At 38.7% G+C, this 12,330-nt stretch overlaps 1 protein-coding gene across 1 annotated transcript in view; it reads right to left on the reverse strand.

Moving 5' to 3' along the window:
- Nucleotides 1–12,122, reverse strand: part of LOC143038579 (protein halfway-like) — a 58,578-nt gene extending 46,456 nt beyond the window's left edge. Inside the window, exons 1-4 of the mRNA XM_076207975.1 lie at nucleotides 12,043–12,122; nucleotides 5,787–5,852; nucleotides 5,191–5,259; nucleotides 2,439–2,590 (exon numbers count right to left, since the gene is read on the reverse strand). Of these exons, the coding sequence (XP_076064090.1) occupies nucleotides 2,439–2,590; nucleotides 5,191–5,259; nucleotides 5,787–5,852 (287 nt within the window). The 5' untranslated portion in view covers nucleotides 12,043–12,122. The remainder of the gene's footprint in view (nucleotides 1–2,438; nucleotides 2,591–5,190; nucleotides 5,260–5,786; nucleotides 5,853–12,042) is intronic.
- Nucleotides 12,123–12,330: the final 208 nt, after the last annotated feature.

Consider the following 12,330-nt stretch of genomic DNA (forward strand, 5'->3'; position numbering starts at 1 on the left):
AAGAGAAGAAGCGAGCTTTCACAGATTGGTTACAAAATAGGACGAGGGAGTCATATGAGAGGTACAAAGAAAAGAAAAGAGAAGTAAAGCAAAAGGTAAAGGAGGCAAAGAGGAGAGCAGATGTGAAGTGGGGTAAGAGTATGACAGAAAATTTTGAAAGTAATAAAAAGATGTTTTGGAAAGAAATTAAGAGAGGAAGAGGAGGAAAATCAAGTAGAGAAGAAAAGATAAAAGGTGCACATGGATAGATGATAATGGAAGAGAAGGCAGTAAGGGGAAGATGGGCAGAATATTTTAGGGAGTTGCTAAATGTGAAGGAGGAGGAGGGAAAGATAGCTGCAGTGGGAAATGCTAAGAAAATGACCGTGATGAGTGAGGAGAATGGAGGAGAAATAAGGAAGGATGAGGTGAAGGCAGTTGTTAAGATGATGAAAGCAGATAAGGCACCTGGTCTGGATGGATGCCATGCAGAATGTCTGAAAAAGGGAGGTACAGTGATGGTGGACTGGCTGGTGATGTTATTTAATCTTTGCTGGAGAGAGGGTAGAGTGCCGGAGGACTGGAGGAGTGCCTGTATAGTTCCACTTTACAAGGGAAAAGGGGACAAGTGTGAATGTAGTAGTTTCAGAGGGATTAGCTTGTTAAGTGTAGTTGGGAAGGCTTATGGGAGGATCTTGATTGAGAGGATTAGGAGAGGAACAGAGGGAGTAATTGGTGAGGAACAGTGTGGATTTAGGACGGGTAGAGGTTGTGTAGATCAGATCTTTGTGGTAAGACAAGTGAGAAAGCTATAGGAAAGGGGATGTTTTTTGGGCTTTTATATGGATCTGGAAAAGGCTTACGATAGGGTAGACAGAAAGGCACTGTGGGAGGTTATGCAGATATATGGGATAGGAGGAAAGCTTCTAGGAGCTGTTAAGAGTTTTTATGAGAGTAGTAGAGCTTTTGTCAGGATTAGAAATGGAGAGAGTGAGTGGTTCGAGGTAAAGGTGGGACTTCATCAAGGATGCGTTATGTCGCCCTGGCTGTTCAACTTATACATGGATGGGGTAGTGTGAGAGGTAAATGCAAGGGTAGTGGGTCAGGGATTGGAGATGGTTAAAGAAAATGGAGAAAAGTGGGAGGTGAGCCAGCTGTTGTTTGCAGACGACACTGCGCTTGTGGCAAGATCGGAGGAGGGACTGAGGAAGTTGGTGACAGAGTTTGGGAGAGTATGTGATAGAAGAAAGCTAAAGATAAATTTGGGTAAAAGAAAGGTGATGAAATGTACAAGGGGTGAAAGTGGCAGTAGACTGGAAGTGAGCATTAAGGAAGAGCGACTGGAGGAAGTGGATAGTTTTAGATACTTGGGTGCAAATGTGGCAGGAAAAGGTGGAGTGAAGGTGGAGGTAGAATGTAGATTGAGACAAGCGAGTAAATGCCTTGGTGGATTAAAAAGTGTAATGAGGAATAGGCATTTGGGAATGGATGCTAAGAGGAGACTCTATGAAGGAGTGATTGTGCCAACAGCACTGTATGGGGCAGAAATATGGAACATAAGAGAGGAAGAGAGAAGGAGTTTGAATGTATTGGAGATGAGGTGTCTGAGAAGTATGATGGGGGTTACTAGGCTAGATAGAGTGAGAAATGAGGAGGTGAGGAGGAGAACAGGGGTGGAAAGGGAGTTGGGAGATAGGGTTGATGAAAGAGTATTAGGATGGTTTGGACACATGGAAAGAATGAGTGAAGAAAGACTAGTAAAAGAGGTATGGAAGGCAGATGTGGAGGGAGTGAACATGAGGGGACGTCCTAGGATGAGGTGGATGGATGGGGTGAAGGGGGCTTTGGGGAAGAGGGGAATGTCTGTTGAGGAAGGACGGGAGAGGACAGAAGACAGGGGTGAATGGAGAATGGTTGTATATGGATGATGTTGTGATGCATGAGGTGGAATGGACAGGGGGATGGGGGGTGAGGTAGTATGTGTGAGCAAAATTTGACACAGCCCGAAAGGATTTCTCCCCGTCTTCTCCTTTTATGCATGGGGGGACGGAGAGGGGGGTCGCTGATTTAATGAAGCGGCCTTGCTGTGGATGTGCTGTGTCTTGCGACACTGCTTCTGACCCAGGGCAGTGGACAAGGTGCGGGGATGACCCGTCATCCAGGAGGTGCTAAGATAAGAGGGAGGGTGGAGGGGTGTGGAGTGTATTCAGGGATGGAATGGGTGGGAATGATTTTATGCCTTTTCCTTTTTGGCTACCTCCCTTGTAAGGGGGAAAAAGCCTTGGTACATGTATGTATGTATGTATGTCCCAGTTGTATTATTGTGATAATTCTCCCTGACATTCATCTCAAAGAATCACCACAAGCTGACACTCATCACCAATCCCAATACAGAAACTTAAAGCCCATTAAAATATACACCCACTCACTGATGCAAATAAAGAACATAACTGACTTACCTCCTCTTGAAAATGACATGTTCAAGTTCTGGAAAAGGTGGAAGGGTCAAAGAAACATCATCAACAAACGTGCCATTAATAATTGTTAGCTGCTGTACATCCTGTTTTAAAGTCTGCAGTGTGTCGAGTCTATCAAGATTGTGACAAACAATCTGAAATAAAATAAATTACACAATTTTTCAAATTTTTATACCATTCAATTAATCAATCAATTGTTGCCTAGTTTTACTAAGTGAAAAACCCACAGTGGCTGGCAACAGTCCTTGAAACCTCTCACAGATTTATCTAGAAAGAAACTTTGGCCTACTTTCTCTGTTGTATCAGTGTGGGATGGTTTCTATGTTCCCAGCAGAAGTGGTAGAAAGAGAAGTGGAGCCGCCAGTTGTTAATTTCTCATGTGTGAAAAAGTGTAATGAATATAGTTTCACTGCACCACTCTAGCTTAAACCATGGATTTAGAATTATTGCTACCATAAAAAAAAAAAATTCTGTTCTCATAACACTTTATACATTTCTCTATTGATTTTGTGAGTTCTGTCACCATTATGGGATTACACTTTAATTCCATGTAATTACAATTAGATTTAAGTCCCCTAATGTAAGATATGATGAGACAGAAACTTTAATTTTTGTGCACAATCCAAGACTTCCTCAAATTGCTCAAAGACCTCCAGATTGTCTCTATGTAAATTTCAATCATACACATTTAGATTAGGGAGAACATCTAGTGTTCAATAAAGACCTCCAGCAAGTCTATATAAATTTCAATCACACACATTTAGTGTAGAGGCACCATCTATTGTATTTATTTTTTTATTTTTTTTGCTTTTGTTGTGCGTGTTCAGGAACATTTAACACCAATCAAATCACCTTCAATTGTTTCAATGTGTAGTACACTCAAATTTAAAAAAAATTCTCACCTTCCAAAACATAAGCGGTATTGGTACATTTTGATTCTATAAGATGCTATTTTAGAAGCTTTATGGAAAGCCAAGTTTAGTTACCCTGCTTCTTGTAAATCATCCTTTACTGCAAGTTGCAGTGTGGGCAAAACATAGGTTGTGCTCAGTTGGCAGAACAATGTATATAACACTCTTATATCTACCCTGTACTGGGATACTAATTCCTTGTACTGATATACTGACTGCAAGATAACATGCAGTCAAAACTCTAGGGATGGTTTTGGAGTGCCCCTATGGACCAGGGCCACACATCATTCTTATATGTGAAGAGTTAAAGATTTCTAATAACAATAGTTGTTACTGGCAACCATCCTTGAGCCCTCCCACTGATCTCTCTGGAAAAAAAAATAGGATTACTGTCTGTGTTGTACTGGAGTGGGATTTCACCAGCTGAAAGTAGCAGAAGGGGAGCAGTTGCCGGTTGTCAGCTCTCCACATAAGAAAGGTGTAAAAAATACAGCTGAAGTTGAAAAAGAGACAGATCTTGGGCCCAGCCCAAAGACCAAGTGTCAACCTATCAGGGCTGCACCTCCTGCTAGAGGCAAGGGGATTCACAAGTTTTGAAAATGGGCAGCTTTGCTGTCCATCTTGTAAAACCACCACATGTAGGTACACATCATAAAGGAATGATGATACTATTTCTGGTATCTTTCCTCTATGTTGTTTCCTTGAATCTGTCATTTACTGTTTCTATGACTACTTCTGGATACCTGTGGTGGGGAGGAAAAGAATTCTGCCACCGAGATTCTCATGCATTCTGCAAATCATGATGATCATATATGGTCTATATAAGCCTTTGAGCCTTTGCGGCTATTTATCATGCACAGGTCATCAACTTTTTTATGCTTGTGGAAATAAATTTCTTATAGGAGATACTGCAACAGATAACTTGCTGAAGTTCCTAGTAGTAGAAGTAAAAATATAATAATTAAGGTCTGGCTTGCAATCAACAACTGAGTAGGCCAAGGAATATGGAAAGTGAAACTGCCCAGATAGATACATGTACTTCCTCCACTAGCATATCATTACCAACTAGACACCCAACTGTAAAATCAGGCACATTTCTCAGTGTCTGCTAAATTACACTTGCCCCACCCCATAGATCCATGGGCAAACTTGATATTTCTTATGCATCCTATACATAATATAACACATCTCAACCAATTAATCCAGTCAGGTCTCTCTTGCACAAGACCCACAACTTCCACATAATTAGCAATGGCCACCTAATGGGTCCATAACTCACTCATGCAAGAAATATTGTGTTGTTGTCTAGGGATAGTTGGTGTGGGGCAGTGTAAGATGAGGTGTTCAGTGAACTCTATGCAATGACTGTACCTAGAGCAGTTTGATTCTGTGGCCAGGCTTATCCTGTGTTGGAACTATTTTCCTGTATACTACGACTATGTAAATACACATCTTTGCTCCACAGGCTCAATGAGACTACAAAAGCTAAAGAATGCTGGCCACAGTTACCCAGATATTCATTCATACAAGATATTAATTACAACCAAATCATCAGAAATAAATGTAAAGACTTGTTTGTATTGATCTAGATCTTTCTTCATATGTATGATCATTAAGGACACTCACACTTCCTTTCAACTTTGAGTCTGTTTTGAGACTCCAGGACTAATCAGACTGATACTATACATCACAGTACCAAGTCTTACGTAATACTCTTGTTAGATCTTTTATCAACTATTATTAATTTTCTGGTGAATATTTTCACGTATCTGCTCAATAGCTTTATTGTATGAACTACAAATAAATGACAATTTCTTACTTACTTTGACTTTGTCTGTCTCATTTCTTTCTATGTCACATGACAAACTGTCTGAATGCATTACGATGGTTTCCTGTAAGATAAAAAGAAAATTTATCATAAACATCACTGTCTGTATGAATTATGATGGTTTCCTGTAGGATAAAAAGAAAATTTATCATAAACATCACAGTAATAGATAAGATGATACAGAAAGTAAGAACTTGTCTTCATTTTCAATGTATTAAAATTCACTTGAAGCAATGTAGCAAGACACAGTACATTCACAGCAAGGGTGCTTCACTTAATCAGCAACCACACCTTCTCCATCCTCTCATGCAGTAAAAGAGAAGACAGGGAGAAATCCTTTCAGTCTGCATCAAAATACCATTCACACATAAGCACCCCCTCAGGATACTGGGATGACCCATCATCCACAAGGAGCTAAGATGAGGAGGAAAGGGTGGTGAATGGAAGTGAAATGGGTGGGAGTAGGTATGTGCCTTTGACTTGGCTACCTCCCTTATAAGGGGGAAAAAGCTCTTGGTATATAAATAGGTAGAAATTTCAGTACTTATAGCCAAAATAATAAATTCTTTCTTATGTGAACAGACAACTTACAGGTACAACTGGGGAAAAGAGGAGAAATACTGTTGTGCAATACAGCTGCCACATACTTCCTACCATCTGAAAAGAAAAGATAATTACTGATCTCAATATGTGCAAGACCAAAACTTTTGGAGTTCCCCATAAACTAATTTATTTTGTTGCACCTTATGACTTTAGTATCTACTCTAATTGCATACAGTCATTATGATTCAACTAAAAGAAACCTCTTTCTTCACAATAAGCTCAAATCTATCTCAATTAACCCTTTTACTGTATTCTAGTTTTAGTTTGCCATCATACAACTTTATTCAGTGGAGAAAACCTCTCCAGAGCAAGAACATCTACACCACAGACATCAAAACACTCACCTCGGCTTTGCATCACCTTAACTCTTTTACACCTTCAGTGATGATGAAAGTTATTTTCTTTATTTGTGATTGGATTGTAATTATTTCAGTTGTGGTGTCTGTTAGTGTTTTAGTTTCTTTTGCTTTATTGGAAAAGCATATGCTGTTGTGCATTAGTGTTACTAGTTCACTTTTTTGTTTAGTGCAGTCTTCTCTACATATTCAGTGAATGTATGTATTGTGGATTGTGATGTTAACTTAGCTTTCTTATCAATGCTATGCTTATGTTGCACTTGTGTAGGAAAAACAGCTCCATATGTGTGATATTGATATTTGTCTATTTATCAATAGATACTCCCCAACTCCAATATCCAGTCCATGCAGGTGTTGAATTTGTTAGGGCGAGGTTGCAACCTTACCTCACTCCTGAATTTACAGAAAGAAACTGGATATGCACCCTTTATACTTTACAGCATTCTTTGCTCTAGAGTTCTAGCCAGACATCAAGTCAATAATCCTTGCAGGAATCCCATGGATCGACAGAAGATCCCAAAGCACCCCACAATGTAGCAAGTCAAATCCCCTTTTGATATAAATATAAGCTGCAAGAAACCCCTGTTGAAACTCACATTGGTGTTCCACAAGAATACCAATGTGCTATGATCCAACTAGTTGTTGACTTGCCTGGCATGAACCTAGACTGAAATTTTAACAGATGTGAACAAACCTGTGTCTGAAACAGATGGGTAAGTGTCTTACTGGTACACTGAACAATGCAATACTGCTATTGTTGCTGTAGTTCTGCCAGCCCCCTTTCCCCTTCCAGACAGAGATGACCAGGCCCCTCTTCCAGTCAGAAAATATTACTGGACTGCCAGATAGTGGACAGTACCACATACAACCTGCAGATCATCACCTCACCTACAGCTTTCAACAAATCCACACTGATGTTGCAGATGCCCACTGCCTTTCCACCCTTCAATTTACAGCCTCTTTGACCTCTGTCTGAGAGGACTGAGATTCATCTATAGGTGGATCATCAACTATCACCCAAACACCATCAAGGGCAAATGGTCCACTTGGAGGGTCACCCATGAGCTACTGTTCAAATAACTCAGAAAAGGGGCTACACCCCTCTACACCTGACACTACTCAACATCAGCTGTTCAGACTATGCTCCTCTGGGTCATATATATATATATACAACAGTAATCACATAAAACACGTGAATAAAGATTTATGCTTGTAACCACGAGGAAAATAAAGATCGGAATACTGAACGTTTTCGTCTATTAAGACATTTTCAAAGTACATAGTGTCACAACAAAGAATAACTTAAATATAATAATATAGAAAACAGGAGAGGTCACACAACGTAAATACGAAAGGAATATCATACAAAGAAACGAAAATATAAAAACAATAAATAAAATGGGTGACAATTGAAACAGGTGAAAAAATGTCACACAACATAAACCATAAGGATGACCAATGACAAGGTGGAAAAAAAAAAAAAAAGAACATTCAACATAAAAGATAATAACAAGAAATAAGAAGGGTGACAATTGACACATGTGATTCAACATAAAGATTGACTTACAAAGAAACAAATTATATACATATGCATACATACATATAAATATATAATGGAAAATAATAACAAGAAAAAAAAAATAAAATAAAAATGGATGACAGATGACACAGGTGAAAAAAGGTCACACAAGATGGCTAAGGCGGAGCTTTGGGACATTGTCCTACAATATGGTTAATCACAAAATTATCTAATTTAAAAAGACCAGTGCTTAAATTAAGATTTTCATTAAAAGTTTTTTTAATGATACACGATTCAATTATATTTCTTATCAAATAAGAATTACTTGAAACAATTTCTTGGGAATTGTCCCAATCAATACAGTGATTATAGTCTCTAATGTGAGCAAAAATCCCACTTGAAGATTGGCCAGTACGGACACTATACTTATGCTGGTTCAATCTAAGTTTTAATTCTTTGCCAGTCTGGCCAATGTAACACGAATTACAATTCTTGCACGGGATAGAGTAGACGCACCCTGCCGAATTATCCGGTGAATTCTTGATAAGAAGTTCTTTGATAGTATGGTTCTTAAACACAACATCAACATTAAACATCTTAAGGAAACGAGGAAGTTTTACCAAATTAGGATGAAAGGGAAGAACCAAAAGATTCTTTTTATTAAAAGGATCTTTTGGGGAAGAATCAACATAGGACTTCTTGGCCTTATGTTGTGATCTAACTATCACATGATTTGGGTATCTCAAGTTTGATGCTATTTCATAAATCTTTTTTATTTCTTCATCTAAAAATTCAGGACTACAAACTCTAAAAGCTCTAAGAAACATGGAGGTAAAAACTGATATTTTTGTGTTAAGGTGGTGAGCAGAATAATAGTGAACATATGAAAGAACGTTAGTTGGTTTACGAAAAACATCAAACCTGAAGTACCTTTCTTTTCTGTGAATAGTAACATCTAGAAAGGGTAATTTGTTCTCTTGTTCTATCTCAATTTTAAATTTTATAGAAGGTACTAAATTGTTTAAACTAACTAAAAAATTATCCAAGTTGTGAGCAAGTGGCCAAATGCATAGTATGTCATCGACATACCTGTACCAAATAACATTACGTGGAAGAATACGAGACAACAACTCCCTTTCAAAAAACTCCATGTACAAATTACTCAACAGAGGAGACAAGGGAATCGTGTATCATTAAAAAAACTTTTAATGAAAATCTTAATTTAAGCACTGGTCTTTTTAAATTAGATAATTTTGTGATTAACCATATTGTAGGACAATGTCCCAAAGCTCCGCCTTAGCCATCTTGTGTGACCTTTTTTCACCTGTGTCATCTGTCATCCATTTTTATTTATTTTTTCTTGTTATTATTATTTTCCATTATATATTTATATGTATGTATGCATATGTATATAATTTGTTTCTTTGTAAGTCAATCTTTATGTTGAATCACATGTGTCAATTGTCACCCTTCTTATTTCTTGTTATTATCTTTTATGTTGAATGTTTTTTTTTTTTTTTTTTTACCTTGTCATTGGTCATCCTTATGGTTTATGTTGTGTGACATTTTTTCACCTGTTTCAATTGTCACCCATTTTATTTATTGTTTTTATATTTTCGTTTCTTTGTATGATATTCCTTTCGTATTTACGTTGTGTGACCTCTCCTGTTTTCTATATTATTATATTTAAGTTATTCTTTGTTGTGACACTATGTACTTTGAAAATGTCTTAATAGACGAAAACGTTCAGTATTCCGATCTTTATTTTCCTCGTGGTTACAAGCATATATATATATATATATATGTATATATATATAAATATATATATATATATATATATATATATGGAGCAGGTTCTTCAGGACTCAGTAAGAAGGTCTGAGGTTATCTACCTTAAAATGGCCCTCAACATCCTCAGCAATTCCCCTGACAAACCTTTCCTCATCCATCCTCATGAGAGCTATAGTCCACCCATTCAGTCTTGTATTGATACAGGTCCCCAGCCTTTAAGGCAGCACCACCCAAATCTATATACTACAACGCATTCCTCAGCTGCTTTCATACTTTCACATTTAAGTGTTCCACAATTCTACCATCTTTGGAACCTGGAACCATTAATCCTCAGCCTGCTGGACTTTGCAAAATTCAGGAAAGAACTGTAATGTTCCTCGTTTTTGAGCCATGGGGAGTCAATACATACACCATAGCCAGCTCTGTAAGTGCCAGTCACTGCCTTTAAGTCACCCATAACAATGACTGTCTTGTGGTCGGCACTGATCAACTATAGATTCAAGCTTGGCATGGAACATCCTTTCTTCTCTCTTTGCCTTATTAGGAGCACATACTGCAATAAGGGAGATGAAGCTCAAGGTGTCCTTCTGCCTAACCAGCATCGTACACTCATCAAATAGAGTAGCCTTTACAATGGCATGCAGTAGTTGGCCTAGATATGCCTACAGCTACTCCCGCAAGGTGGGCCCCATCAGTTTGGCCTGACCATGAGTAGGTGTAACCCTCACAAATGATCTCTCCATTGCCTGGTCTTCTCACCTCTGTGAGAGCCACCATATACAATCTAAGCTTCCTCAGCTTAGCTGACAAAAAATAGTCAGTCATCCTGGGGGAGAGAAAGAATGTTCCTGGCAGCCACAATAAGACCCCACAAGAGGTTCATGCCAACACCCAAGCAACCTGTACAATGGACTTAGTGATTTAGATAGGGGCAGGCTGCAAACCTACCTCCATTATATGTGCTGCTTGTAATTGCCATGTATGCCTATAATTCACCCTACCACTACCCCATCCACCACCAAGCCCAATGAGGGGGGACTAGGATTTAGGTCTACATGTCAACCCAATAGTCCCATGAGTCATGGGAAAGTATACGCACCCACCACTTAAGGGAGACAACCGTGGACCATGCAGTGTTGGCCCAGGTGGTAGTTATCTGACACAGGGTATGCTCACCCTCAAAGACTGTCAAACAGCCCAACCAATTTGCTTCTCCAAATCATGAGGGGTTGCCCAGCCTGGCTTGAATAGAGGACCAAAGAGGAATGTTGCTAGTACCAAAGGGACACCTCAGTGCAAACACAGCACTGGGACACCACTCAGCCTCCAGAATTCCCATCTCAAGACCCTGCAGTAATGCTACACACAGCAAACATGTGGGTTAGTAACATAATGGGAATGGATGGCCATTGACTTAGTCCAGTAAATTTAAAGTGCACACCTCAATGATATAGCAATTGAAAATCAAATACCAATTTTATAAAGTACAATACATCAACGTAACATACGTTTTATTGGCGGAAATCAATAAACAAAAAAAATCTAAAAAGCGATACACTACCGAACAGAGCCGCGACGAGTGTTTTGATAGATGCGGAAGTCTAAGAAATTAGTGAAAAATTTATGTTCTAACCTAACCTAACCTGCATTTAGAAATGCGGTGCCTGTAATGCTGGAATTCATTAGGGTCGCGGTCGTCGTCAGGGATAGTGACGGCTGGTTTTGGCATCTGATCGGAATGGGAGAGTGTAAGCAGTTTCAATGCTTCAAGAAAAGCATGAAGCTAAGCTCCGCACCACCGTTAAAAACATGTAGTGTGCGAGGTACTGGCGGAGTTACATATTGATTTACATCGCTTAGGTGAGCACGAGGTAGCCATCGCCATCGTCCAAATGACATTAACGGGACTGGACAGAAGACACAAACATGGCGTCTGTAAACCCTCGTCGTAGCTCCGTTCAGTTGTGTATTTGCTTTTAGCAAGTTTTTTGTTATTGAATTAAATAGAATAATAAAATTTTCACGTTGATGTATTTCAATTTACCAAATTGATGTTTGATTTTGTATTGATACATCGCGTAGGTGTGCACTTAATACCTTCAGCCCATTTGATTGTTTTATCTATCCTCCATTTGGGTGTCCAACCTCCTCATTGGTGGGTGACCTGCGGTGGAGCCGGTTTAGTCGTCGATAACCCGGCCATGCGGCAGGTTGTACGGAGTTACAATGGTACAGTTAGAGAATTGCCTCACCTGACTAGCACATCACTTATAAACGAGTATAATTATGTGAACACTACAATTTGATACACTGAATGTCGATGTATCTAATTGCCTTCATTTCATCTCATCACACTTCCTAACAATACAGGAAACAATCTATATATATATATTTATAAAGGAACTTCAAACTAATAGTTTAGCATCAGCGGACGATCTCGCCGACTCTGGTTACGGCAGACGAAATTACTATAAATAACTTCTCTCTCTCTCTCTTCGTATACTAACATAATTACAAAAAGATGGCTATAACTCTTATATATACACTCTACTGATAACGAATATATGTAATTCTTCACCTGACAAAGAGCAAGGTAAATAGTTCCTTAAGATAAGAGTATTATCCTCGGACAGCGGTGTTGTATGTAGGGCAGGCTTGCTTACTATGACGGAGAAATACGAGCACAAGACGAGAGTATTGTTTGAATTACTGGAAAATGGCTTCAAACTATTTTTACTTTAAAAACTACAAACAGTGTTGTTCTTGTTAGATTATAATTCAAATATAATATATTTTATAACCAAAAACCTTACCAACGTTAGTTATACAAAGAAAATTGAGGAATAAGCAACTCATTTTTAAATGA

Source organism: Oratosquilla oratoria, chromosome 2 (assembly GCF_046742065.1).
Source record: "Oratosquilla oratoria isolate Oo_2021 chromosome 2, ASM4674206v1, whole genome shotgun sequence".
NCBI classification, from domain to species: Eukaryota; Metazoa; Arthropoda; class Malacostraca; order Stomatopoda; family Squillidae; genus Oratosquilla; species Oratosquilla oratoria.